This window comes from Stylophora pistillata, chromosome 13 (genome assembly GCF_964205215.1).
Source record: "Stylophora pistillata chromosome 13, jaStyPist1.2, whole genome shotgun sequence".
In the NCBI taxonomy this organism is placed as follows: domain Eukaryota; kingdom Metazoa; phylum Cnidaria; class Anthozoa; order Scleractinia; family Pocilloporidae; genus Stylophora; species Stylophora pistillata.
Window position 1 is genome coordinate 13,146,682 of NC_142531.1, and position 25,969 is coordinate 13,172,650.

The 25,969-nt window shown below is 37.9% G+C and overlaps 2 protein-coding genes and 2 long non-coding RNA genes across 4 annotated transcripts; 3 read left to right on the plus strand and 1 right to left on the minus strand.

The window, feature by feature from the left end:
- The first annotated feature begins 23 nt into the window (after positions 1–23).
- On the plus strand, positions 24–22,518 carry LOC111341895 (cilia- and flagella-associated protein 119). Its single transcript, XM_022948942.2, has 13 exons — positions 24–145; positions 213–244; positions 7,058–7,123; positions 10,330–10,416; positions 15,544–15,626; positions 16,345–16,415; positions 17,243–17,313; positions 17,950–17,995; positions 18,135–18,195; positions 18,600–18,640; positions 19,896–19,950; positions 20,073–20,137; positions 20,841–22,518. The coding sequence occupies exons 1-13, from the start codon at positions 68–70 to the stop codon at positions 20,961–20,963; spliced, it is 879 nt and encodes a 292-aa protein (XP_022804677.1). The 5' UTR covers positions 24–67; the 3' UTR covers positions 20,964–22,518.
- LOC148717726 (uncharacterized) lies at positions 251–7,050 on the plus strand. The gene is made up of 3 exons (XR_015994906.1): positions 251–1,474; positions 1,866–2,168; positions 2,364–7,050. It is a non-coding gene; the product is annotated as an uncharacterized LOC148717726 (long non-coding RNA).
- LOC148717727 (uncharacterized) lies at positions 7,722–10,332 on the minus strand. The gene is made up of 2 exons (XR_015994907.1): positions 9,971–10,332; positions 7,722–7,966 (listed from the first exon to the last, which is right to left on the minus strand). It is a non-coding gene; the product is annotated as an uncharacterized LOC148717727 (long non-coding RNA).
- Positions 10,963–15,107, plus strand: LOC148717728 (uncharacterized). The gene has a single exon (XM_088743855.1). The coding sequence runs from the start codon at positions 11,987–11,989 to the stop codon at positions 14,864–14,866; it is 2,880 nt and encodes a 959-aa protein (XP_088599981.1). The 5' UTR covers positions 10,963–11,986; the 3' UTR covers positions 14,867–15,107.
- Positions 22,519–25,969: the final 3,451 nt, after the last annotated feature.

Genomic DNA, 25,969 nt, shown 5'->3' on the forward strand with positions numbered 1-25,969 from the left:
TGACGATCATGTATATGTGTGTACAAATACTGCGGGCGTAATATTAGTCAGTAGCTTAGAGACGAGAATGGAGACGAAGTATGGCGGCTTGACGGACTATAACAGAAACCAGGAGAAATCAATCTTAATGCCTTCACGAGCCGTGGTAACTTCTTTCTTCCTTTCCATTGCCTCTTATTTGAAACGGTTAATGTTCTGCTTTTATTCTCCAGGGAAAGAATTTTAAGCCGAAAGTACTTGTCTGGTAAGTTGAGCGTATTTCTCATGGATCATTAGGGGTCTTGATGAAACGGTTTACGGTCAAGTCGCTCGAAAGCCATCTCGCCCGAAGTCATGTCGCCCGAATTCAGAGTCATGTTGCCCGAAATTCATAGTCACGTCGCCCGAAAATTTATCGAGTGTTTAAACTTGAAGAATAGTAACATCTTAAGTAAATGGCAAGGAAATAAGCTCGTAATATGAACTCGTGATATGTTGTCTGAAACTCAGGTTGTTCGTTTCGCTGTCGTTTGATATCACGGAAAAAATAATCCTAACAATAAAATACAAATATGAAAAAAAAAAAAAAGTAATATCAGTTACAGTATGGTTCTCGTATATGTGCACGATCCTTCGCAGTAAAGCACTATTTAAGCAATAATGAAAATCAGACCTGAAAAAAAATCAGGCCTGTACGGGATTCGAACCACTGACCTCTGCGATACTAGTGCAGCGCTCTACCAATTGAGCTAACAAGCCAACTGGGAGCAGGCCATCAAATTAATTCGACATAAACCCGTAGATGATAAATCAAACAACGAATATATATGAAATACATATATATGAACTGCGGTTATGAAACGTATATGTGCACGATCCTTCGCAGTAAAGCACTATTTAAGCAATAGTGAAAATCAGACCTGAAAAAAATTCAGGCCTGTACAGGATTCGAACCACTGACCTCTGCAATACTAGTGCAGCGCTCTACCAATTGAGCTAACAAGCCAACTGGGAGCAGGCCATCAAATTAATTCGACATAAACCCGTAGATGATAAATCAAACAACAAATATATATGAAATACATATATATGAACTGCGGTTATGAAACTTATATGTGCATGATCCTTCGCAGTAAAGCACTATTTAAGCAATAGTGAAAATCAGACCTGCAAAAAATTCAGGCCTGTACGGGATTCGAACCACTGACCTCTGCGGTACTAGTATGGTTCTCGTATGTTGTTTTATGTGTAGAAGCATTCTCGGGTTTCGAACGAAGGTTCACATCACTATGTAACATTGGAAAACGCCACCATCTTGAATAGAGCACGTGCTCAAGACTCATCACATAGTTACCAAGCAATATTGTGACGTTGCGGTAAATTGAAACACGCATTAATACAAACCTATTTATTGCTAGTAACGAAACCTAATTACACATGTGAGTTGTCCAAGTGACGCCCGCCCCTTGAAAACAAATTCAAATGCCAACTTAAGGTAAGTTTGTTATTAAAAAAAATACTTATTACATGCGACTATTCCTTTAAAACTAGAACAATAATAATAATTATCAGCTTCCTAAACGCTAGTGAAATGTGATAAAAAATGAGGTAGGAACTGAACTCTAACAAACGAGATCCTATGTATGATTTTTTTTTTTTATCGTGATAAAATAAAGTATTTTCTTTTAAACTAGATAAATATCATTACTTTCCTAAACGCAAGCAAAAACTAAAGAAAACTAATCTGCACGAGCTGGTCCATATGCTAAGTGAGAGCATGCTTTAAGGAGTCGCCTACTTGAAATTTTATTCGCAGCATAGTCCTCCCAGTAGCCAAAGATTCTTGCTTGAATTGCGCGATATTTTTTACGCTGGATCCTTTGCAGTTTTCTGGCGTTGACCAGTCAAACTTAAATGGCGCACACGGAGGACTCTCGGTGGAGCAGCTGAACCAGTAAGTAGAAAGGTAGATGAACTCTACCACCAGCGTGTCGGCTGAGGGAGTTGTGCCATCCCTCGATATGATTATTGGTACGGACAGGCTGTCTGTAGACGCTCCAGGAACTGGGCGGAAAAGTGTTGGTGTTGATCCATTGGTTGTCTACATAGTCTACCAACTCATGAAGCATGGGGGTGGTTGCTTGCAACTTTAGCGGCTGGAAACTCTTTGGAATTTCTTGGTTAGACAGGTAAGGTAGTGCCATGAGCATCTTAACAAACCGGTCAATGCCGTTATCATTGCTGTAGCCACAGCCAGACCAAGCTCTTGAATCTGAGAAACATAAAATGAACATAAAAAATCAGAATTTAACGGTATTTGGGTTTACAACTCTTAACTACCCGAATTTTTTATACTAACCTTTCTCCACATCGCTTGGTTCCAGTGAAAAGAACATCCTGAAATTTGGACTCCGGGCAGAACTTCTTTAGCCGTGGACCAGATTGCTCACTTGAAGTCAAGGACAATCCTTTGAACGGATGGCTCTTGTGGAAGTTTTGACACAACTCCTCTCAACACCTGTGCAATATAAAAAAGTACAAAAGTAAATAAAAGTTAAATCAAGTCACTGTAATATTAGTTTTAGTCTTCACCTTTCTTATAAAGAAAAAAAACCAGCAACAGTTGAGTTACAAGAACTAAAACTGTAGTAAAGAGGTAAAATTAAGTGAAATTTTGATAAAGCGAAAGGGTTATCCGAGTTCCATTTCTTACTTTTTTTTTGGGATCTATATAAGTATATATTAGATAACTCACTTTCTTGTAATCCTTTTCAAGATAGTTTTTTATATGATAAATCAAACTAAGAGAACTTGGTGTATTTTCCTGATATGTGTGAAAAATTCTATTCATAAACAACACAGTGTAATTATGCATTGTTGCTATTCGTATTTAAATTACATTGGACTTCACCTTGGAAGCAGTGGAAACACTAAATTGTGCCAACTTCGCACCTTTCCGAGTAAACTTCAGTTTTTTCAAGTGAAAGGGTGAGAACTTTTATACCATGCGCTTTGCCAGAGTCAGAAAATTGAATGCTTTCAACAGCGTTCAATTTGCTTCAAAATCGTAGCCATACTTTTTCGATAAAGATTTTTAAATGGCTCTTTTGTATTTCATGCCCGAAGTACCTAAACATTAGGTGAACGTTTTTCGAGTTAAGGCCCATTTCAATGGTTTCAACATTTGCTTCAACAGGCATTCAACACTTTTTTGAAACAAATGTTTGATGCATTTAAACAGGTGGTCCAACATTGTTGAAAACATAAAGCATGTTGAAAGCATGTTGAATCAAGTTTAAATTGATTTAACCTTTCGTTAAACATCGATTCAATTTTTCCTATGTAAAGGCCAATTTAAACGGTTTCAAATTTGCTTCAACATGTATTCAAGACTTTGTTGAAACAAATGTTCGGTGCATTTAAACAGGTCGTCCAACATTGTTGAAAACATAAAAATGTTGAGAGCTTGTTGAAAGTGTGTTTAATCAAGTTTAAATCAGTTTCAACTTTCGTTCAACATTGATTCAACTTTTCCTATGTGAGGCCATTGAAAGGCCTCCAAACAACTTTGTTTTTGCGTCCAACATTTGCCAAACATGCGTTCAACTTTTGTTGAATGCATGTTGGTCAGATGTTGAAACCGTTTGAAATGGACCTTTACACGTTAGGCCTATTTCTGGGCCAAACCATTTTCTATGTTCCACGCGCAATTGTTTTCAAATTCTATTGAAAAGTGAAAGAGTGAGATATTTTTACAAGACGGTAATTTCTTAATTAGTTAGAACTTTGATACCACACGTTTTGCCGGAGTCAGAAAAATTAATGCTTTCAACAGCATTAATTTGCTTCAGCACAAAACAAACGCGACCTCGAGAGAGTAAGTGCTGCAGATAAAACCAAAATCGTAACCATACTTTTTCGATAAAGATTTTTAAACGGCTCTTTTGTATTTTGTGCTCAAATGACCTCTCCAATCCCTGCTTGATTCTCAGTGAGAGAGACAACTTGTTCACTCCAACATTTTTATGGTGTCAGGAAAAGTCACGTTATTCACAGCATTTCACATTCGTTCTGGGCATACACATATTTAGGTTAACGTTTTTCGAGTTACACTGTAGGGCTACTTGTGGGTGAAACCATTTTCTTTGTTCCGCGCACAATTGTTTTCAAATTCTATTGACAAGTGAAAGGGTGAGATATTTTTGCAAGACAGTAATCTCAGTTGGAACTTTCATACTACATGCTTTGTTGGAATCAGAGAACTTAAGCTATTGCACCCACACGCACTCGTGTACTAGTCCGGACTAGATTTATGAATAAAGGGTTAAAGTTTGTAAAGAAACTGCGGTGCTGTGTTGGTGGGGGTAATAAGGTAATTTGGTTATATCAACTAAGTTGAAATTATAAATTGGCAACTGTAACGAGTTACAAAGCTGACGTTTCGAGTGTTAGCCTTTCATCACAGCAATGAACAGTGCTGAAATGAACAGCAATATTTGAGTCTTTCTTTAACTTCTTATTTGCATCGATTAGCTGACGAAAACAGTTTGCGAGTCAACATTTTACAAGGTTATTCCTTGCAATTTACTTAAGGAGTAACGAGCAACCATAATGAGTTACAAAGCTGACGTTTTGAGCGTTAGCCTTTCGTCATAGCAACGGACAACGCTAAAATGAACAGCAGTATTTGAGTCTCTCTTGTAGGTTAGAGGACCAAAACAGTTTATGAGTCAACATTTTACGAGGTTATTCCTTACGATTTACTTAAGATATTACTTTTCTTCGATAAAAAACACTCGATTAAAGTTCGGGTGACATGACTATGAGTTTCAGGCAACACGACTCTGGTTCTGGGCAATGTGGCTTCAAGTGAGATGACTTTCGGGCAACTTGACCGGTTACCAATGAAACACTGACTCTGCTGTTACCAAAACAAAACAAGAAAAGTCCCGGCTAAGATGACCTAAAACAATTACACGTAATCACATATTACTTGAAATTAATCATAATGATCCCAAACGAGTGAAAATGACTGCGAAAGACCCAAAATCCTCTATAGCAATATTTCAAAGCACTGTGTGATGGATTGAAGGGCGCACTAATTTTCTGTAACAACTGGGAGAGTTAATTTTTCCACCTCAATTCATTTTATTTGTAGCAGGAGTGTCTATAGATAATTATACTTATATGTTGAGAAAGTAAATTTTCAAGGCCTTGCCTTAAGGATTGCTTGAATTCTGGGTTCACGAATTAACTAACGAATTGTCCTTGACTCGCGAATTGTCCTTAACTCTGAAAAAGGAATATGTAGGAACCAACATGTTAAAATACTAATTTTTAATAGAATTGTAGGTAGACGGAATGTATAGCCTATGGGCACTCTCTCTGAAACTAAACAAAAAAAAACATTTAGGTCGAGATCCAAAATTTTTTGTCATTATAGTCTTATTTACGGGTGGAATGAGGTTTTTTTTTAATATCATTGTCACTTAATTACCTTTGGGAATATATAGAATGCCATAATATGTGACTATCACGGTCTGTTTATTGTGAGATTTAATGCCACTATCCTGGTCGGTGTGATTATATCATAAATTGAATAGTAACTAAATTTTTTTTAATAATAAAAAAAATATATATGTAGAGGGATTAAACTTGGTGTTTGTGAAACAGTGCTTGATACAAATAGTAGAGGGGGTATAATGTGTGGTAGGCGGAAAAAAACTACATATACATCCCTACAGACCTGTTTCATGGTTGCCACTGATGAGTGGGCAACCACAAAACAGCTCTGTAGGGATGTATATGTAGTTGTTTTTTTCCGCCTACCACATTATATATATATATATATATATACACACATATATCAATTGAAGTGGCATTTACTGATGATTCCAAAAAAGTGCTCTACAGTCAAGGAGCGGTACTACCAGTATGAAGGCTACTCAATATGAGTACATACAGAACTGTATTAAAATCCATATGTAGTCATATTGAGTAGCCTTCATACTGGTATATATACATATATATATATATAATTAATATATACATATGGATATGTTCTTATTGTGCGATTTTACACTGTTAACAGCGTAAAATCTACCATTATATGAACTACCTGTTAAAGGAAATTATGCTGTTAATAGCATAAAATCTTCCAACATCTATAATACCAACAATACGCCATTAGTTCATGGCGTAAAATCTCTATATTTATAAAATTGTGACTGAACCAAATTACGCCATTAGTTAACAGCTTAAAATCTCCCACTATATATAGCACCGAATGAACGAAATTACGCTGTTAGTTATTGGTGTTAATTCCCAATAAATATAACAGTGAACAAAATTATGCCGTTAGTTATTGGCATAATTATAATCTCTCAATATATATAACAGACTGAACAAAATTACACCATTAACAGCTTAAAATCTCCCATTATACATAACATGAATGAATGAAATTACGCTGTTAGTTAATGGTGGTAAATCTCCCAATAAATATAAGACTGAACAAAATGCCGTTAGTTAACAGCATAAAATCTCCCAATAGATATAACATCGAAAGAACGAAGTTATGCCGTTAGTTAACAGCATAAAATCTCTCAATATACATAATGGCGTTAAATCGTACAATATACAGACCGAGTTAGTGGTGTTAAACCTCACAATATACAGACCGAGGTAACCGCATATTTCACCGTTATCTAATACGCCATTACCTTTTTGGTGGTCTGTATTTACATGGGGCAAGGATTCCTTTACAGATCTTCCATAAGGCCTGTTATTTTTAAATTGTAATAGACAAATAAATATATGAGAACAAATTCCAGTTGGACACAGCTGGAACAAAATTAATTGTCTGTTAAAATTAGCCAAACCAATGGTTATGCTTGTGTTTTTTTTGTTTTTTTTTTTCGGGGAAAACTTGGCTCTTGAATAATTTTGGTAAATTGAGGTTCCCTTAGCTCATTTCCTTACAATTTGTAAAGGGGCAAGTTTCTTAAAAAACTATGGTGCTGCATCAATGGGGGAGTATAGTCCTAAGAATGTGTTTTGGTGGTCATTATTACTGTAGGACTGACTTAACACTTGACAATGTGGTAGACATTCAGAGAAGTGAAACTCCAGAGGATGTACAAAGGTGAGTTACAAAGGAAACTATATGACTAATAATATACATGAAAAAAATACTCAGTTCTGATTGGTTAAGGTAAATGCAGTTTTCAGGTAATTCAGTGCAGAAGAGGGTTAATTCAGTGCAAAGAGATTAACAAACCAGACATTGATTGGTCAATAATCAAACAAACTCACAGAATTACCAAACTCACTGAACAATTCCTTGAACTGTTTGGCTGGACTTTAAACTTTTTTGCACCTTAAAGATGTGAAAATTTCGTTTTATCTTGTTGTTTTGATTGTACGCAGTTGTTGTGACTGAATGCACAATGTCACTTGCAGGGTTTGAATAAATTATTTTTACACATGATTCACGGGCTTTTCTTCTGCATAATTATGATCAGCTGCCTCTTATTTTTTCATGTATATAATTAATACATAATCACATAATTTTTCTTGTGCAATTTGGAGTAAATAAACACTTGTACATTTTTTCCAAGATCACAAATTGCACTCGCCCTATGGGCTCATGCAATTTTGTTAGTCTTTGAAAAAAGTTGCTTGTGCTTATTCCAAATTGCACTCAAAATCATGTGATTACCTATACAAACAATCATCCAATACAAATGTACAAACTTTATTGTTATTTTTATATTTACAAAGTACCGTCACAACTCTCATATAGCACAATTATAACTTAATCTGGACATAAGGCTCACTCTGATTGGTCAAAAATCCATAGTTTATTTTCCTGTATGCTGATAGATAACTGAAACATCTTGTCATCATGTCAAATGGTACCATGCTAGAAGAATTCCCAGATCTTTTATATTATAAGGCCTCTGGTTTGGAGGAAATGAAGAGGACACTGTAAAAGCCAAAAACAACAAGAAAGATTTTACTTTTCTAACATCAAATTTTTTATATAAAATGCAGTTTGACTAACTGATTGCTCCATTTTAAGCCTTCATTTTTGCTGCACAGCAATAAAGTAATTGCAGTCTTTACTCTTCTGGCTGACTGTGTTTATTCAATTTCTGGCACTTTGATTGGTTTTTACTGCACTTTTTGATGGTTTTCATGACGAATCAGCTACTTGATCACAAAATAAGATTAAATTCATTGTTGTTTTTTAACAAACTTCACTTACTGGTATTGTATGTTATACAGGAAATTATAAACAACACTTTCTCTTGGTTTACTGGCTGATAAACCACATAGGATGGTGGGAGAACATAAGAAAGTCTTTAAACCACAATATACTGCAGCTGAGTGGTTTACAAACTCTTCCAGTGTTCCCCCTGCATCCCATGTAGTTTGTCAGCTGGTAAACTGATAGAAAGTGTGGTTTATTACTAGTCAAGAAGAGAAACATACTAGCAGCTACTACTAAAGATAGAATCTATTTAAAATTGAAATTGATTTTGGATAAAAGAAATTAGACTAAATGACTGACAGCTAGCATCAACAAGTACACAAGTGCTGGGTGATGGGGAATACTGGTGTGAACAGTAAGTCTTGGTGCAGAAGCTCACTCAATAGAATGGTTTGCAAGAATTCCCTAACTTGACTTCCAAACGGTTACTCGTTTATACTTTGACTTTTAACAAAAGTTACCCCTTCCTTTAGCATTACTAAAACAACACATCCTTGATGAAAAAAGTTCTAATTTTAGATTATAAGCAACTTATACAGGTTTGCCTCAACTATAACCATGAGGATTTTTCCAGAATAAAAATATTATAATCAGAGAATGTTTAGAAATACATTTGATGATAAAAATTAACGGTAAAAAACTACGACGTTTCGAAGTCTGCATGACCTCATTATCAAGTAAAATGTTAAAACTGATGTAAAATTGTAGCTCAGAGATTATATACAAATAAAATGTGATAACTTCATTAGAATAATGAGCGTTCATTGTTATTGGTGTTTAGCATGTCAGATCGTGCAGTATATGTTTAAATAAATACTTTTGCACGTATTGAGTCAGACTGCGTGTTTAGCTTTGGTTTTTGTTCGCGAATGAATAGCATTTCGTGAATTAGGCAGTTCATTTTTCCGCGGCATTTCTTGAGAACGGAAAACATTTCCTCTAGGCTAGTGGACGCTACACTGTGGGCTTCTTTCAGATGCTTGCCAATGACAGAGGCTTTATGTTCTTCTATGCGTTGATGAAGATGGCGTGTGGTATAACCGATATAATCCGCATCGCACGAATCACATTTAAAAGTGTAAACAACGCATTGGTGGTTAATTAAAGCGGGCTTCAAGAAGAGATACAAGAAGAGAAGCCCGCTTTAATTAACCACCAATGCGTTGTTTACACTTTTAAATGTGATTCGTGCGATGCGGATTATATCGGTTATACCACACGCCATCTTCATCAACGCATAGAAGAACATAAAGCCTCTGTCATTGGCAAGCATCTGAAAGAAGCCCACAGTGTAGCGTCCACTAGCCTAGAGGAAATGTTTTCCGTTCTCAAGAAATGCCGCGGAAAAATGGACTGCCTAATTCACGAAATGCTATTCATTCGCGAACAAAAACCAAAGCTAAACACGCAGTCTGACTCAATACGTGCAAAAGTATTTATTTAAACATATACTGCACGATCTGACATGCTAAACACCAATAACAATGAACGCTCATTATTCTAATGAAGTTATCACATTTTATTTGTATATAATCTCTGAGCTACAATTTTACATCAGTTTTAACATTTTACTTGATAATGAGGTCATGCAGACTTCGAAACGTCGTAGTTTTTTACCGTTAATTTTTATCATCAAAAATATTATAGACTATTTTAATAGTAGTTGTCATTTGCCCTTTCTATTTCTCAACTTGCAACTTCTTTGCCTCTTTTTACCTCTGCTTTGAAAATATTGCTCTCCTTTTTTGGAAGAGCATACATCATAGCCTGTTGTATGAATCATCTCTCCCCTCTTCCATTCCTACTTTAGAACTCTGAGCACTATCCATGGGAAAGAAGAGAAGCTAAGAAGCACTTAAAACTTAGAACTGGCAAAATAAATTTTCTCCAAGTGATAATTAGTGGGGCTATAAACTATTAGAAAAGTGCTGAATTTTCTAGCTATTAGCACTTAGGCCAATAAGCCCAAAACTAATCTATACTTGATTTCTTTTATTCCTAATTGAACTATTTGATATAAAATGAAACTGATTTAAGTATTAAAACAAGATGAAGTTGTCCTTTTCATTTTAAAGGCTATTGGCAGACATCTTCCACCTAACAGATTGGAAAGAAGACCTCAGGCAGGGCATCTTAGTGGATCTATATTTCTACACGATACAATATCCTTTTACACCTAAAAAAGATAAGTTTTCTTTTGTGCATAAAGGCCTGCATGGCATTGGGGCCTGGCTTTCCTGATTTCTTAAACATGAAGGGACAAGCTGAAGGAGTATTGCCACTCCTGTAATAGATTTGGTACAGGTCTACCAAGAGTCACTGATGCAATCTGACCCAGAGTTCAGTGCACTAACCACACGGCCATTGTGTCTCTCAACTGAGCAATTTAACTACTAATTGTTGTATATGTATGATGCACGATCCTCGCAGTAGAGAGTGCTATTTATGCAATAGCGAAAATCAGACCTGAAAAAAATCAGGCCAGTACGGGATTCGAACCACTGGCCTCTACAATACTAATGCAGCACTCTACCAATTGAGCTAACAAGCCAACTGGGAACAGGCCGTTAAGTTGATTTGTAATAAACCCCTGATGATAAATCAGATATGATCAATATATGAAGTTCATATATTTTGAACTGCAGTATAGATACGTATGATGCACGATCCTCGCAGTAGAGAGCGCTATTTATGCAATAGCGAAAATCAGACCTGAAAAAAATCAGGCCTGTACAGATCAGTAGCACGCTTGTCACGCGCAAATGGAAAAATCACGGATTTGCTCGAATCTTTTAAGAATTTCTCGGCGCACAATGATCGGACCTGCTTGAGACTTTCCAAAATAGTTACACATATGTTAAAGATGATTTTGGACTAAACAGAGGTAGAATAAAGGTTTTTTGAAAAAATTGAATCGGAGCCGAATTGTAAAGTTAGCGACAAAAACATGGCGTCACGCGTAACTCGCGTGGGCTTCACTATTCACTGTTTTTCTGTTTTTGCCAGCGTAAGTTTCGTCTATAGCCGTAAAACTTAACAGGTGATGAAAATGGTTCCCTTTTAAGCGAAGTGGCAAACAAAATCCTGACAATTGGGGCTAAATCTTTGTTAAAATCAACAAAAGTGTTCAACATATAATGCATCACGCTTAAAGCTTGGTAGAGACAGATCATTTTCAATTCATTGTGCGAGTCATAATTCCCGAGTGACAGAACAATTTAACCTCAAAATGTAATGCTCATAAGTTGCTTTTCGCTCTCCTTCCGTTTTTTGTGTTTTTATTGAAGCGTTGTCGAGATATGAATTTTTTTCTGCGTTCTAAACAGTTGGCAAGCGGTGTGATCTGCCGCGCGATAATTCTGGTCATTGAATTTCCCAATCGTCTTGTTTACGAAGAGTGCACTGGAGCGTGTAAATGTTAACATACGCAAAATGCTCAAATAACAAGCTAAATTTTGCTACCAAAATTGATCGAATCCGTTGAAAGCCGACGAAAATATTAGCAATAAGTTTTGTTCGAAACATTTGGTCGACAAGTTTGATCCTGAGGAAGGTAAGTGATCGAATTTCGAGAAAAAACAAGCGCGACGCTCTAGTCATTTTGACGGCTTCCTTCGCTTCCAAATCGTCCCAAAGTCTACAGAATCAAGCATTGTTTTCGATTTCCTTATTAGGAAGTAAAATATTGCATTTCGTCAGAAATGAGCGGGAAACCCCCTGAGCACGTGCCGCATGTTTCAAGGACGCAGTCAAGTACACGTAAGTACAAAAGGCTGTGTTGTTCGCAAGCACAAGGCTGTGAAATTAAATGCAAAGATTATGGATTCTGGAGTTTCTAGGATTCAAATGTGGCGAGAACAAAAGAAGAAGGAAAGACAAGAGAAAAGAAGAGCACATTATGAGAAAAACCGAGAGAAAATTATTGAAAAGGTCGTGGAAGCCAGAAAGAAAAGTCGAGAAGCCAAGAGCGGACAACGGCGGAATGTTCCTATCAAAGATGCCACAAAGAAACGTCGGCGCGAACGAAACCAGCAAAAGACAGGTTCAAAAAATAAAGGGAAACTTGAGGAACAGAGAAAGATGGCTAGAGAACGAAGTAAGCGATACCGTCAAAAAAAGAAAGACCAAAATGCACAGGTTCAAGCGGAAGCCACACCGATCGACGTTACTGGTACGCCGTTCCCAAACAGGATGGCCAAGAAACGTGCCATTGGACGAACTAAGAAGAGTCTCCCAGATACACCGGAGAAGAAAGCAGAAATAATGGCAGCTATATCAGAAAGTCCACGTACAAGGAAAGTACTCGAGAAACGCGGACTAATGAAAACACCAGAAGAGGAGAAAGAAGTGAATGCACTGAAAGCGCTTGCTAGCGATCTCACCCAAGGCCTTAAAGCCGTCAAAAATGACAAGTCAAACAAAGGAAGAGCTGCACTTGTCGCGGCAAAATCACTTTCTTTTGGTCAAAATGTTAAAAAGAGTAGAAGCCAGAAGACACTTTCAAAGCTCATAGCCTTGGATAGAAGAAGCATCAAGTCGGGAATTGAAAAACGCGAAATGATCTTAAAAGGTGAAGAGTCAAGCTGGCTTGCAACCAAACGAAAAACCAGGCGGGATGCAGTCACTGAAGAAACCAAAGAGCTTGTTTATGATTATTGGAAAATGGTAGCAAGTAGACCGACAGGAAACAAGAAAGACTTGATTAGAAAACGCGTTGGAGTGAAAACGTGGGTTGAACATCCGAAACACGTGCTTGAAAAAACCCAAACGGAAGCCTACGTAGAGTTTGCGTCAATGCATCCAGAGATAAAGATATCTCAGCGAAAATTTGAAAACCTGAAGCCTTATTTTGTTAGGGGGGCAAGGGAACGAGATAGGCAGACTTGCATGTGTCGTCAGCACGTTGAACTTCAAATTGTCTTCAAAGACTGCATGAAGTTTAGGAAGAGAGTGATTGATGAAAGCAGGGAAGCTAATCAAGCAGCTACAGAAGTGTATAACTCAGTTGGAAATATTATTGCGCAAACACTTTGTCCCAAACCCGAAGATCAAGACTATCATAAATTGAAATGCTTGAAAAGGGAGTGCAAAGACTGTGGAGTTCACAACTTGGTTTTGTTGCCAGAGGAGAAAGGTGTTGGCAATCACGAAGTGAAATGGAAGCGTTATGACTATGTGTCGACTGGAAAACTTACCACTGATGGAAAAGACATGAAGAAAATAGCCCTTGTCGAGAAGTGCACAGGACCAAAGGAACTGTTTGATTATTTTATTCAGCTGTTAGGACAGTTTCCTTACCATTCCTTTCTTGCTAAATGGCAGAGGGAGCAGCTAGATTCTCTTCTTGAAAACCTTCCTCTTGATCAAGCTGTGTGCATCCACGACTATTCCGAGGGTTATGCCTGTCGGTTTCAAGATGAAATCCAGTCCCAATACTTTGACGTAAACAAAGTAAGTCTTCATGTCACAATTCTTTACAGGCATTCAAGTGCTGAGGTGGATGGCATCCAGAGCACAGAAGAGGAACCAGCAATTTGTAAAGAGCATTTGTTTGTGATTTCCGATGACGTCACCCAGGATCATGACTCTGTCCTTCACATCCAGAAGTTAATTTCAAACCATTTAGAAGAATCAAACTGCACTATCAAGAAAATGCATGAATTCACAGATGGATGTGCAGGACAGTACAAGAGCCGACACTGCTATGGTGACCTGTCATGTTCCCTGGCAACTCTTGGATATACAGTCCAGCGAAACTACTTTGCCACCTCCCATGCAAAGGGAGAACAAGATGCAGCTGGCTCCCATGTCAAACAGAAGGCAACCTCAGCAGTTCTCTCCAGGAAAGCCACACTATCAAATGCAAAAGATCTTTGTAACTTTCTGAAAGAGAACTTCTCTGAACCAGCTGCTTCCTCATTTCCTGCTAGGCAGAAGTCAGTGCAGTTAAAGCGGCGCATCTTTTTCTATTTGCCATCTACTGGGGAGCTGAGTGTTGCACGTAACAGGGACGGTGGAAGATTCTGCACTGTCAAAGGCATCCGCCAACTACACTCTGTAAGAACTTGCAGTGAACAGCTAAAAGTCTACACAAGAGAAAGGTCTTGTTACTGCCATGGTTGCATTGTTGAGGATTTTGACAGCTGTGAAAATAAGGAATGGGTGGGCAACTGGAAGGAGATTGTTCTGTCAAGAGAGCCCTCAGGTGTCATGACCAGGACAACTGAAGATGCAAGCACCATTGAACATTCAGTTCAAGTTGCCGACCTGGCAACGAAAGAAAGCACTGTGGCTGTGGCAGCTGAAGATGATAGCCACTATGATTACTACCTCCTTAAAGTTACTAGCAATGGAGTCATTTCCCTTCAAGAAAACTTTGAGGATCCTTATAGTGGAAGCATTTATTCCAAAGGAGAAGCTGTTCTTCTTGGAAATTTCTTTTTAAGGGAGAACATTATTGATCGCACATACAAACTAGATGATAAGGTGGCAGGAGTATTCCCAGGAACTGTGCGGTACATTTGTGGACCACTTGTGTCAAAGCGAAGGAGAGCAAGACCAATTTATCAAGTTCCGTTGGATGAACATGAACAAATTCTGGCATCCCTTTAACTGTTTTTGCTCTTAGTAGCTTCAAATTTACATTTTTTGCCGAAACTTTCCTTAAAATATGGTATTTATGCATTTTTTTAAAAAAAGGGCGTGGTCGCATTGCATCATGGGTAATAGAAAATTAGCTTGAAAGGCGTCCGAATTGATCAAGATGACCTAATTTCAAGATAGGAACTAATTTCCTTCCCTTTCTGACTTATTTCTAACAAAAATAGATTCATTAAAATATTTTTCAATTTTACCCCAATGTTACGCCTTTGTACATCAGAACTGTGCTACTGATCTACAGGATTCGAACCACTGGCATATATTCATCATATCTGATTTATCATCACGGGTTTATTACGAATCAACTTAACAGCCTGTTCCCAGTTTGTTTGTTAGCTCAATTGGTAGAGCGCTGCACTAGTATCGCAGAGGCCAGCGGTTCGAATCCCGTACAGGCCTGATTTTTTTTCAGGTCTGATTTTTGCTATTGCATAAATAGCGCTCTCTACTGAGAGGATTGTGCATCATACGTATCTATAACCGCAGTTCAAAATATATGAACTTCATATATTCATCATATCTAATTGTTATATCTATAATATGTTAGTTTCAAATTATTTAATACAGCTTTAGTGGGTAATTTTGATTTGGCTTCAGCATCAAATTTCTTCCTTGACCAACAACTGTACTTTTGGTAAGGACAATGGATTTACGGCAGAACAAATGTCAGCATGGTTCTCTATTGTCAAGTGTGTTCATGAGATGGCTGTTGGTGAGAAAATATATATTTGCAAACAAGAACCACTAAATTTATGAATTAAAAGCTGTGATATTAAAATAGTTGTGTCAACATGTTGTGAGAAATCATCTATGAATATTTCAGAAAATTTTCAAGTTACCAGTGGGTGACAAATTTTGCAGATTTGTTTGATGAAACAAGCTTTGATGAAATTTTCAACTTGAAAATTAGCAAAGTGCTATAATAATTATCACTAGTCAAACTGTCATGTAAGAACAAAAATACCACTAATTGTGTATCTATTGACAGAATGTGGTAGGGCTGGACTAAAACAGAATATTTTCCTCTCTGGCCCAATCAAATTCAGACAGTAAGTGGTTCATAATTTATATGAACACTAAAGGTTGAAAATTGGAGAACTTCTAACCTGCACATGACTGGACAACCAATAATGAAATTCTACAATGAAAATGTTTTTTCATCTTCAAGCCAGAACAAGAAACTCATAATTCATCGAGAAGCTCATTTGTTTTATTAGCTGAAGTCCACAATTTCTTTCCATGTTCCATGTTTCCATGTTCTCAATAAATGCAAAGTCCTGAACATTTCACCATGGTTTTCTATGGGATAGCACATGGGGGATGCACAGTCGTATAGTAAAGTAGAGTACAGTAGTGAAAGTGAAGTGAATGATTCGACACCTTAATAGCAGCATAGGCTGAATTGCTAAGGTATTATTGATGTCTTACAGATACACCATATGGGAATGTGGAGCCAGTTTTTGAATACTTCAAGGAACTTCTTCTTTGTCATTCTGTCAAGGTTCTATGACATGTTTTTTTCTTATTATTTCTTACAGTTATTTGAAGTTATTATTATTTTTATTAGAAATTTATATTATTATATTGTCATTGTTATTTATCATCAATGAATGAAAGCAGTCTTACAGTGCAGCTGAAGGACTTATTCTGTGGTTGACATATGACAGCCATAAGGTCAGGCAGTAACAAACAATATCCCCTAGTATACAGTCATTTAACTAGCAGGTTGGGAAGCTATGTCATGTTATGCCTGTGGAGGTCAGGGCTGTTGTCTTCTTGATGAGGTCAATGCTTCAATTCTGAACTCTTAGATGTTGAGGGAAAGTTGTGTAGGTTTTATTGCATTCTTGCACTCCAACTATCACTTGCTACAGTAGTTGGGCCCATGTGATTATTTCACAGTAATTATTTGCATAATTATGTAAGCAAATAGTGCCTGATTTTACTTCAGCCATTAAACTTGTCCAGACTCAACCATTTTTACATTAAATAAAATGTTCAATTGGGTCCATTTCAATCTCGCATACCCACTCACTCACTCCACATGCATGTTGATTCCAAATAGTCACCTTTTCTTGTCACTTTTCATTTTTATCAACCTGTGCGTGCAGATCTATTTATAAAGTAGAAACTGACTAAGGCTTCTCACTTGACAATGACATCCATAAGCTGTTGTAACATTTTGTTCAATAGTTGTCTATCTTTGCTCTAAGAATACACATAAATGGCTTATAAGAATTTATAAGTATTAAATAGAGGTTTTGAAAAGCCTGCTTGAGGCTTACTGATATTTAAAATTTTGTGTCGTTACACGGAAATCCATTGTAGAGACCACCCTACAGTATCGCTCTCTTCTCAGTTGATCAAGTGAAGAAGCTTACCACATGTGCAGTCAACACGTATGATAAAAGTGGTTCTTACTTAACTCAGGTTGTACAGTCAAAACCTCGATCATCCAGACCTTGATTACCCGGATTTCATGATTATGCAGACTTTTTCTCTGGTCCCAATTTTGCCATGAATATTTATTTAGTCATAATTAAGATCCATAGCCATATTCTCCTTAAAATTACATCAGATTCGCTGAAAAGCAAAGTAAAGGCAAGGTTGTTTCGCTTTACAAAGCAAAAGCAGAGCTTGCTTGCGTTGTAACTAGTAAAGAACATTCCACTGAGGTCTGATTGGCTTAGAGTTGCTTTAATGCAAAGTCCAGATAATTGTGGTTTGACTGTAGCTGTTACTTATTTTACAATGGTTTGCATTATGTGGAATTGCATCTGTGATGAACAAAGAATCAGGCAGAGGAGATTACCATGAAGCTGCATGCTTCATCTCTATTTTTTGGAGGCCCATGATTCCATGGTTTAAGTATATTTTGCTAGACAATCAAAATATTCTCAGAAGTGCAAGTACTGTTCGTTTGTGTCCTTCCCCCAAATCTATGATCTTTCTGTGCTTGTGTAATTTTGAAATGTGAAGAGCACAGGTAATCAATGTTTTCTGAATTCTTTTTTTTCAATTTATATTTTTATCAGTTACTTCAGGCATTTTAAGATGTACAAGTATACATTCACACCAAAGGTATATTCTCTGATTAATACAATAAAATCAAATCTGAGAATACAATTTGTGGACATTTGCATGACGAAAATGTTAACCTTACACTGCAAGAATTTTAATAGAAGTTGTGCAACGAAGTAATTTTTTTTTTATTTGTTAGGTTTGTCTTGACCTTAGTTTGAAATATGTTGGATTGCCAGAGACACCAGAACCTTCTGAAGGTATGAAGCTGTTTCTTCTTTTAATTTATGATGTTCAATAAGTGTCTCTATCATTGAATATAGTCGTAAACTTTGAGACTTAAGCTAGCAAGAGCTTTGTAAGCCAACTTATCTGCAGAGAAGTTTCATGATTGCACTGTTTCATGTTATCACCCATAGCTCTCAAATAACTGCTTTTCAAACTAACACTTGTTCATTCCAGCATCTTGTCACTATTGTTCCATGGTAGGATAACAAAGCTTTTTTTCTTCTATCCTAAGATCCATGGCGAAAATTCAAATTAAGTTAGGCTTTGCATCCTTTACATTATGTCAGCAGTATGTCTTTTTGCACCTGAAAAAGTTTTCCCTAATTTCCCTCATTTCATCTTGTCCATAAACATTTCAAAATGTCCTTTTGTTTAGTTGATGAAGCAGACCAAGAAGCTGATGGTGGGGCTGAACAGGTGCGTTCATGAACTTTCACTCCCACTTGTAGTTGAGAAGTAACTTTACAATCCTGATACATTGTAAAGGACAGTAGTGACTGGTGAGAAGTGGTGAGAATGCAGGAATCTACCGGCAGCAGGACAGTATTGTTCATATCTAACACTAAATTATGAGAACAGATACCCACGTGGATATTCAGCGGGAGAGAAAAAATATGTTCTAAAATATCTTGGGGTTAAATTTCAGAGAAAGACCTAAAAATATTGGATCATGATTACTGTGCATGTAGTTGCTCTCGACCGGTAGATCGGTTGATATATCGGTTGAGTGTCAGTCGATAATCAACGGATATGTTAGTCGCCACTCAGTTGACACTTGGTTGATAGTTGGTCAGCACTTGGTCAATAGTTGGTCAGCACTTGGTCAATAGTTGGTCGACACTAGGTCAATATTCGGTTAATCTAGCTGGCAGATACTCGATCGATAGGCAGTTGAAATCATTGACCATCAACCGAGTCTTTGAGCAAGTATCAGCCAACCATCAACTGACTATTGACCGATATATCGGTCGAGAATACTTAAACATGATCCAAAATATAGAGAGGTGTTCAGATCTTCGGATTCCAGACTCTAATGTTACTGACAGAGACTCTACGGTAAGCAAGGCCCATTGCGAAGTTCATATATGACATGCGTCCTGCATACTGCTAGAATGGGCAATGTCAATAACGTCATGTTTTGTAAAGAAGAAGTAAGATGGTAAGTTTTGAGCTCGGTAAAGAAATATAGAAAGATGAATTTTCCAGTAGAAAGCACTGTGCCTTATCTTCAAGGTTATCCGTAGGATGAAAATTTCTGTGTTGCTAAAAAATTAATGTACACAACCTAATTGGTTGTGTTGTGAATCCTTTTTTGCGACAGTACACTTTGCTCTCTCTCTCTTTAAAATTTATTGGTGCCCGAAGGGCCAAATGGTTAGAACGCGACCTCAGAGGTCTTGGAACCAAGACCCTCCTTGTCTGCATTTAAATAGCCAAATGATTTGTCACCTTTCGGTCAGGATCGCAACTCTGTTAATGTTCTATTTGCATTATCTTTTAATTGAACACATTTGCCACACTTCATTGTTCTCTATGCCTTAAAATTTACCTAGTGTTTTCAATTAAAAAAATCGCAAATGTGCTTGTATTTTAGGGAAGCCCCAGTTGTCCCCAGAATCCCCTCCTCCCAGCTGTAGTTGAATTATATTTTCATTCCTTTTGCAACACAAAGGTTACTGGTGATGCCGAGAAAACAGAAGAGGATACACTCGCTTCTCAGCAAGAAGGTGCTGAATAATTTGATTTTTAGCTCTTGCTCTAAGTCCTCCCAAAGCGGGAGTCATGAGTTCTCTGTGTATCCCTCTTAGCAAAGTAATGACTGCTGCTCTTCTCTTTTTTACTTTTTCAGACACTCATGCAGTGAAAGAACTCAAAGCCATCATAAACTCAGCTCTTTCTGAACAAGTTCAAAAAGTATGTGTTCCTTCCAAACAATCAGAATGCAAACTGATGTGCAAGCTTCAACTATAGTGGAATCAATACAGGAGAATAGCTTCTTTTCTGTTCCACTTATTTCTACCTTCATGTGCTAGTAGAGTTCCTTAACACTGTATGTGCGTTATCTCTCTTTTTACTTTTTGTCTTATTCTTGCGCTTACTTAATTAGGACCTCCTCGATGAAGCGTCCACTTTCAATAAGCACTCCTCCTCTAAGCCGAAATTTTGAATAAGCATCCAGGCGCAGATTGGAGGAAATACGGTATATTTTCCTTTAATGTGAGGCACCTTGTGGCGTGAGACGACAGTCACAGCGGTGCTTTACTTTCAGACTTAGTGTCACTGTTTCTGCAATCACATATATATGAATTTCAGAAATGGAGATGACAGTTTTTGTGCTATACTTCTGCTCTTGGTAAAACCTTTTTAGATTGCGAGGCGAACAGTTTTCACTAATAAAATCTTTGAACACTCAAGTAACAGGGTAGGTAAAACTGAATCAGAAGTAATAGGTAACTGTTTAATTGACGGGCATTGATTATTTAACACAAAGAATCAAACTCCACTTCAGCACGAGTCTAGGACGCGAACTTATTGGTCTCCACTGAAAGGTGCCCTACAAACACAAGTTGTGCCTAGAGTGTACCCTATCCACTAATAATTCATTTGCTTTCTGCAGCTCAAAACAATTGTGGATCAACAATTAAAAGCACAAGATGAAGAAATCGCCATGAAGATGGGCATCTCCGCTGATGTTTCCGGCCCACCAAAAAGTCCCAAAACAAAGAAAAGAGGAAAATAGACTATTGACCTCTAAATAAGTGAGAGGATATTGAGCATGTGACCACGCTGTGACCATGAAAGTTTCATCCTGTACTCACGCGCCAGTTTTGAGTAAATTATTGTAAAAAGAACCTCTGCTAATGTTCGGCATCACGATGAAAGGTCAATAACTTTTACAGTGTATTTCATCAAATATAAACACAATCCATGTAGATCATCAAAGGAGCGATGCTTATACTTCCAGTTTGTATTGCGCAGCGTTAACATAGTGATATAGGGCTAATGTCGAGAAGAGTGTGATCACGTGCTGCTAAAGAAAAAGAAGCGCATTTTTTTCTTCGAATGGTAAATTCGCTGATCACAACCTTGGTTTTAAGTCCCCTCTAATCTTTTAAATTTCTAGCCATTATCACGGCATCCCCTATTTCAACGGGAAACTACTTTCGTTTACAGACAGGTAATTTGGAACAACGCGATAAACAATTCGAAAGATATTGCATTTGCACTAACATAATGACTACAACCAACGTTGTATAATTTAAAAGTGTGGTTCTCATACCTTTGACATGTTTTATACGTATAAACAGACATTTAAACTAAGGTTTCACTACACCTTTTACTGATCATGACTTTCGTAGGAGAGGGTGGCTCCTAAAGGAGCCATTAATCAGTTCTATCAGTAACTGTGACTCTCTATCCGCCAAAGCTATAAAGGGTGCGGCGTTGGTGTTTTGGGGCATAGACCACATCCATTGCGGTAACGGTCCAGCAAAAAAAAGAAAAGAACGCTTCTAACGCTACTAAAGTTTCGTATGAAATCACCTTTAGGAAGGGAAGTCGCGGAACGTGTTAAATCCGCCCCAATCTTTTCTATTCCTTACCATCCTCGTTCATTAGAGCGCGAAACTAGTTTGATTTCCAGATAAAGGTAATTCTGAGGCAGGCGACTTAGTACGTTTTGCGTATAGCGCAACATAACGATTAGGAGCAATCTTAAAAATAGTCATCCTCACAGACCCAGGGGCTGTGAGTCGATTTCAAGTTAAGGGCAGAAGAGCCCCTGGGGACATTGTCTTGCAAGACTAGTTCCAAACGGTCGCAGTCGTTCTGGCATCTGACTGCTGCCAGAAAATCTTTTTTTTTTTCGCCCAATCAGAGTGAAGTGTGCTTTGGAGTCCTTTCGTGTGTTTTAATACGGACATATACGAGAAGCTCTGTTGCTCGCTATGTTTGTTTGAGCCGTGCGACGAAGCTTTGCCCGTGGTGAAAAGTTTCAGTCTCAGCACACAATGTAAGAGAAATCGATCAGATCTACCAGTGTAGATTTTTTGTATAATTTGCTGTAACTGAAACTTTTTCAATCTCGTGTATTTCGTCGCACGGGCCACGCCAGTATGTCGAGCAACTGGCGCTTACGCAGCTTTCTGTGCACGCCAAAATCTAATCTAAACTTCGCCTGAAAAAAAAAAGAAAAGCTATTATAAAGCGTGGAAACTTTCGTTTATTAGATGTGGGCAGATAACCCTGTACTAAGCTGACATTTACAATAAAGCAAACCCGCCCTTTCCATCCAATATTTCCTTGTCTTTGGTTTAATTTGTTTTGCCCAATGAAAGCAGCATCGATTCCCAATGATCAAAGGTATTTAACTTGGTCTTCAAAACTCGACAAATATGATGAGGTGAAATGAGAATGACCAAGGGAGTAGAGGAGAACCCGTGGCCTTTCGAGCTCAAGAATTTGAACACTCTAGGCAGCAGTTGAAAGATTATACTCTTTCCAAACCCCTTCGGTAAATGTTTGAAAACATCTCTCCTTCCCACGATGTTCTCGATAATTAGTTTTTATTCAGATTTCAATTAGCCAACCGAAAACACAGCTAAGCTTTCTGTAAGCGCTTGCTGGAGGTCGTCCACGAACTCAACGTTCTCTGCAACTTTGGCCATATTGTGAAAGACTTTACTACAAAGCAAAGATTAGATTTTTGCGCGCACAGAACGCTACGTAGGCATAAGCGCCAGTTGCTCGACCTACCTGCGTGGCCAGTACGACGAAATAACTTCACCAGATTGGCAAAGTTTCAGTCACAGCAAATTGTACAAAAAACCAAGAAAGATTTAAGCTTACATCTCGTTTAACGTTTAAAGCGACATATCAACGCCTGCAGCCATCATGTTCAGTTTATACGAACCTCGCAAACTTTTATACACGTTCTCTTGTGATACCTGCGAAAGTATTCAGTATAATTTCCAGTGAGATTTTTGCGGACAATCTAATCGATTTCTCTTACATTGTGCGCTGAGACTGACACTTTTTACCTCGAGCAAAGCTCCCTCGCACGGCCCAAACAGCCAAATCGAGCGACTGAGCTTCTTGTATATGTGCGTGTTAAAACACACGAATGGACTCTAAAGCACACTTCACTCTGATTGGGCAGAAAAACACAAAGATTTCTGGCACCAATCAGATGACAGAACGACTGCGACCGTTTGGAACTAGTCTTGTAAGACAATGTCCCCAGGGGCTCTTCTGCCCTTAACTTGAAATCGACTCGCAGCCCCTGGGTCTTCGAAGATGAAAAATAGGATAATTGCGTGTGGTTTGAAAACAAAAAACAAATCGCCCTTCGACTTCTTTTACATGTATAAACACCATGAGACTTTAAGGTTTCGCCATTATTATTGCTGATTACGACTTTTGCAGAAAGTAATGGTTCTTAAAGACGCTGTTTATCACTTTTTTGAGGTTTCTGTGATTCTTTAGCCGCCAAAGCCGTTAAGAGTACGGCCTTAATTGGCGTTTCAAGGCGTAGACCACATCCATTGCAGTAACGGTCTTTCAGTTCGCATGTATGTTCGGTGTAGGTCACAGCACCATGGACAACGTTTCCGAAGAAACCTTTAAGGACTCCACAGAACTCTACGTAAAAAGCAACACCGCCGCGGCGAGCTAGACGTCGGATTGCTGGCTTGGTGAATCCTGGGATGTTGTCTCGTAGAATCTTTCGATGACGCTTAGCGCCTCTTTTTCCTGACCCTTTCCCTGACCTTTTCCCTCCTTTACTTGCAAAAGCTTATCCGTAATGCCGTGACCTACGCTGTACATGCCCAACGAAAGACCGTCACCGCAATAGATGTGGTCTACCCCTTGAAACGCCAAGGAGTCGTAGCCCTTACGGTTTTAGGACCAACAGAATTACAGCCGGAAACCTCAAAGAACTGATTGACGGCTCTTTAGGAGAGTGACGATATGGACTTTCGCGGAAGGCACAACAGTAACAAGGAGAACTAGCTTAGTAGAGACGACTCATCAGCGAGAACGGGAACTCGTCACGATTCCCTCACTGGGCCACAGGTTCCCGGTTAGCTCAATGGATAGAGCGCTGGACTGTAGTGCGGGAGGTCGAGGGTTCGAGCCACGGCCGGACCAACACTCAAGGTCTTAAAATGATTGAGAAGAATTTGCTACCTTTCTACAACATCAAGAAATGGTTAGATATTCTAGTCTTCTCGGATAGGGACGAATAAATGGAGGTCCCGTCTCCTGCAGGGTTGGAGCAGGAGACGTTAATTTCCCACACACGAGATTGCTGTGTGATTGATGTCCTTCCCTGGGGTGGGATGGGTGGGTAAGGACAGCAGGTCCACATCAGCTATTACAGCTGCCAATTAATCAACCTGCTTAAACAAATAAATGAACAGAACAGCTTGTACGGACGCCAAGGATGAGACAGCAGTTTTGTTCCACAGTAACCTTTATTGTAGGTCTGGTCAACAACTGACATGACCTCTAGCCTACCCAACTTCGTAATCGAAACACCTTTACAAAGTACTTACTTAAATATTGAACTGGTGTGAGGTTCTATTGTCCTCTAAATTGACAAAATTTTAATACTGAACATTACTAAAGAATGGAAAGCGTCTCTTTGAAGCTAAATTACTAATATTTAAATACTCATATGTCGAAAATGAAAGAGCAGCTTTAATAAACTTTAGGCCATTAAAAATAGGAAACTTAGGTGAGAATTCACAGCGGCTTGATATTGAAAGTATACCTATGGTAATTAAAACAGAGCAGCCTGTGGAGACATAAAATGAACAGGTGAACTTGACATCATCATGTTAATGGTCAACTTGATATGCTATCAAAATTTGTCCTTCAGCTGAAATCTTAGTCAGGAATGCAATTTTGTTAGCGTTTATCAATATACATAAAAATATCCAAGCTTTTGTTTATTTTGGTCAGCTACTATGTGTATCAATCAGGACAACCTACTTCGTGTAAATCTAATTGGTTTCTGATGTGATGAATAAAGGTTGAAAGTTTCTAAAGAAACTGTGGTGCTGTGTCGGTGGGGGTAACAAGGTAATTTGGCAATATCAACTAAGTTGAAATTGTAAATTGGCCACACTAAAGAGTTAAAAAGCTTAACTCTTTACGGTGGCCAATTTACAATTTCAACTTCGTTGATATTACCAAATTACTATTGTTTCTGAGCCTACCAGTTGTTAACATTTGTACTTGAGTTATTACTTTTGCACTAGTGATGCATGAAAAAGGCACCTAATTGTTTTCAGCCAATCAACAGTGTAATTTGTCATAGATATCAGTATTGTGATGAATTAAAAAAAACCAAACATGTAACTGAAAAGGAGTTGTAGTCTACCAAGTTTAAATATCAATGCCTATCTGAACCATTATGAAGAGAATTTAGAAGACTGCTAAGCCTACAAGATGCCATGAAATGTTAAGGTCTGAATCATTTTGGGCATTACTTGGAAAATATAATACTAATCGCATTTCTGTTGTAACATTAACCTACTAGGCTCCTATAAGCAATGGAATGTAGGCATTGTAGAAAATCATTTGTGAAAATTAAAACATCGCATCATTCCACATTTTGTGTTGTCCAACAATTTGTTTCAATATTGGCAAGTAAACAACATTTAAATAGAAAATCACAAGCATTAAACTCCAAAAATGATCTTTAAAACGTGATAAGATATCCTTTGTTTTCGCGAAATT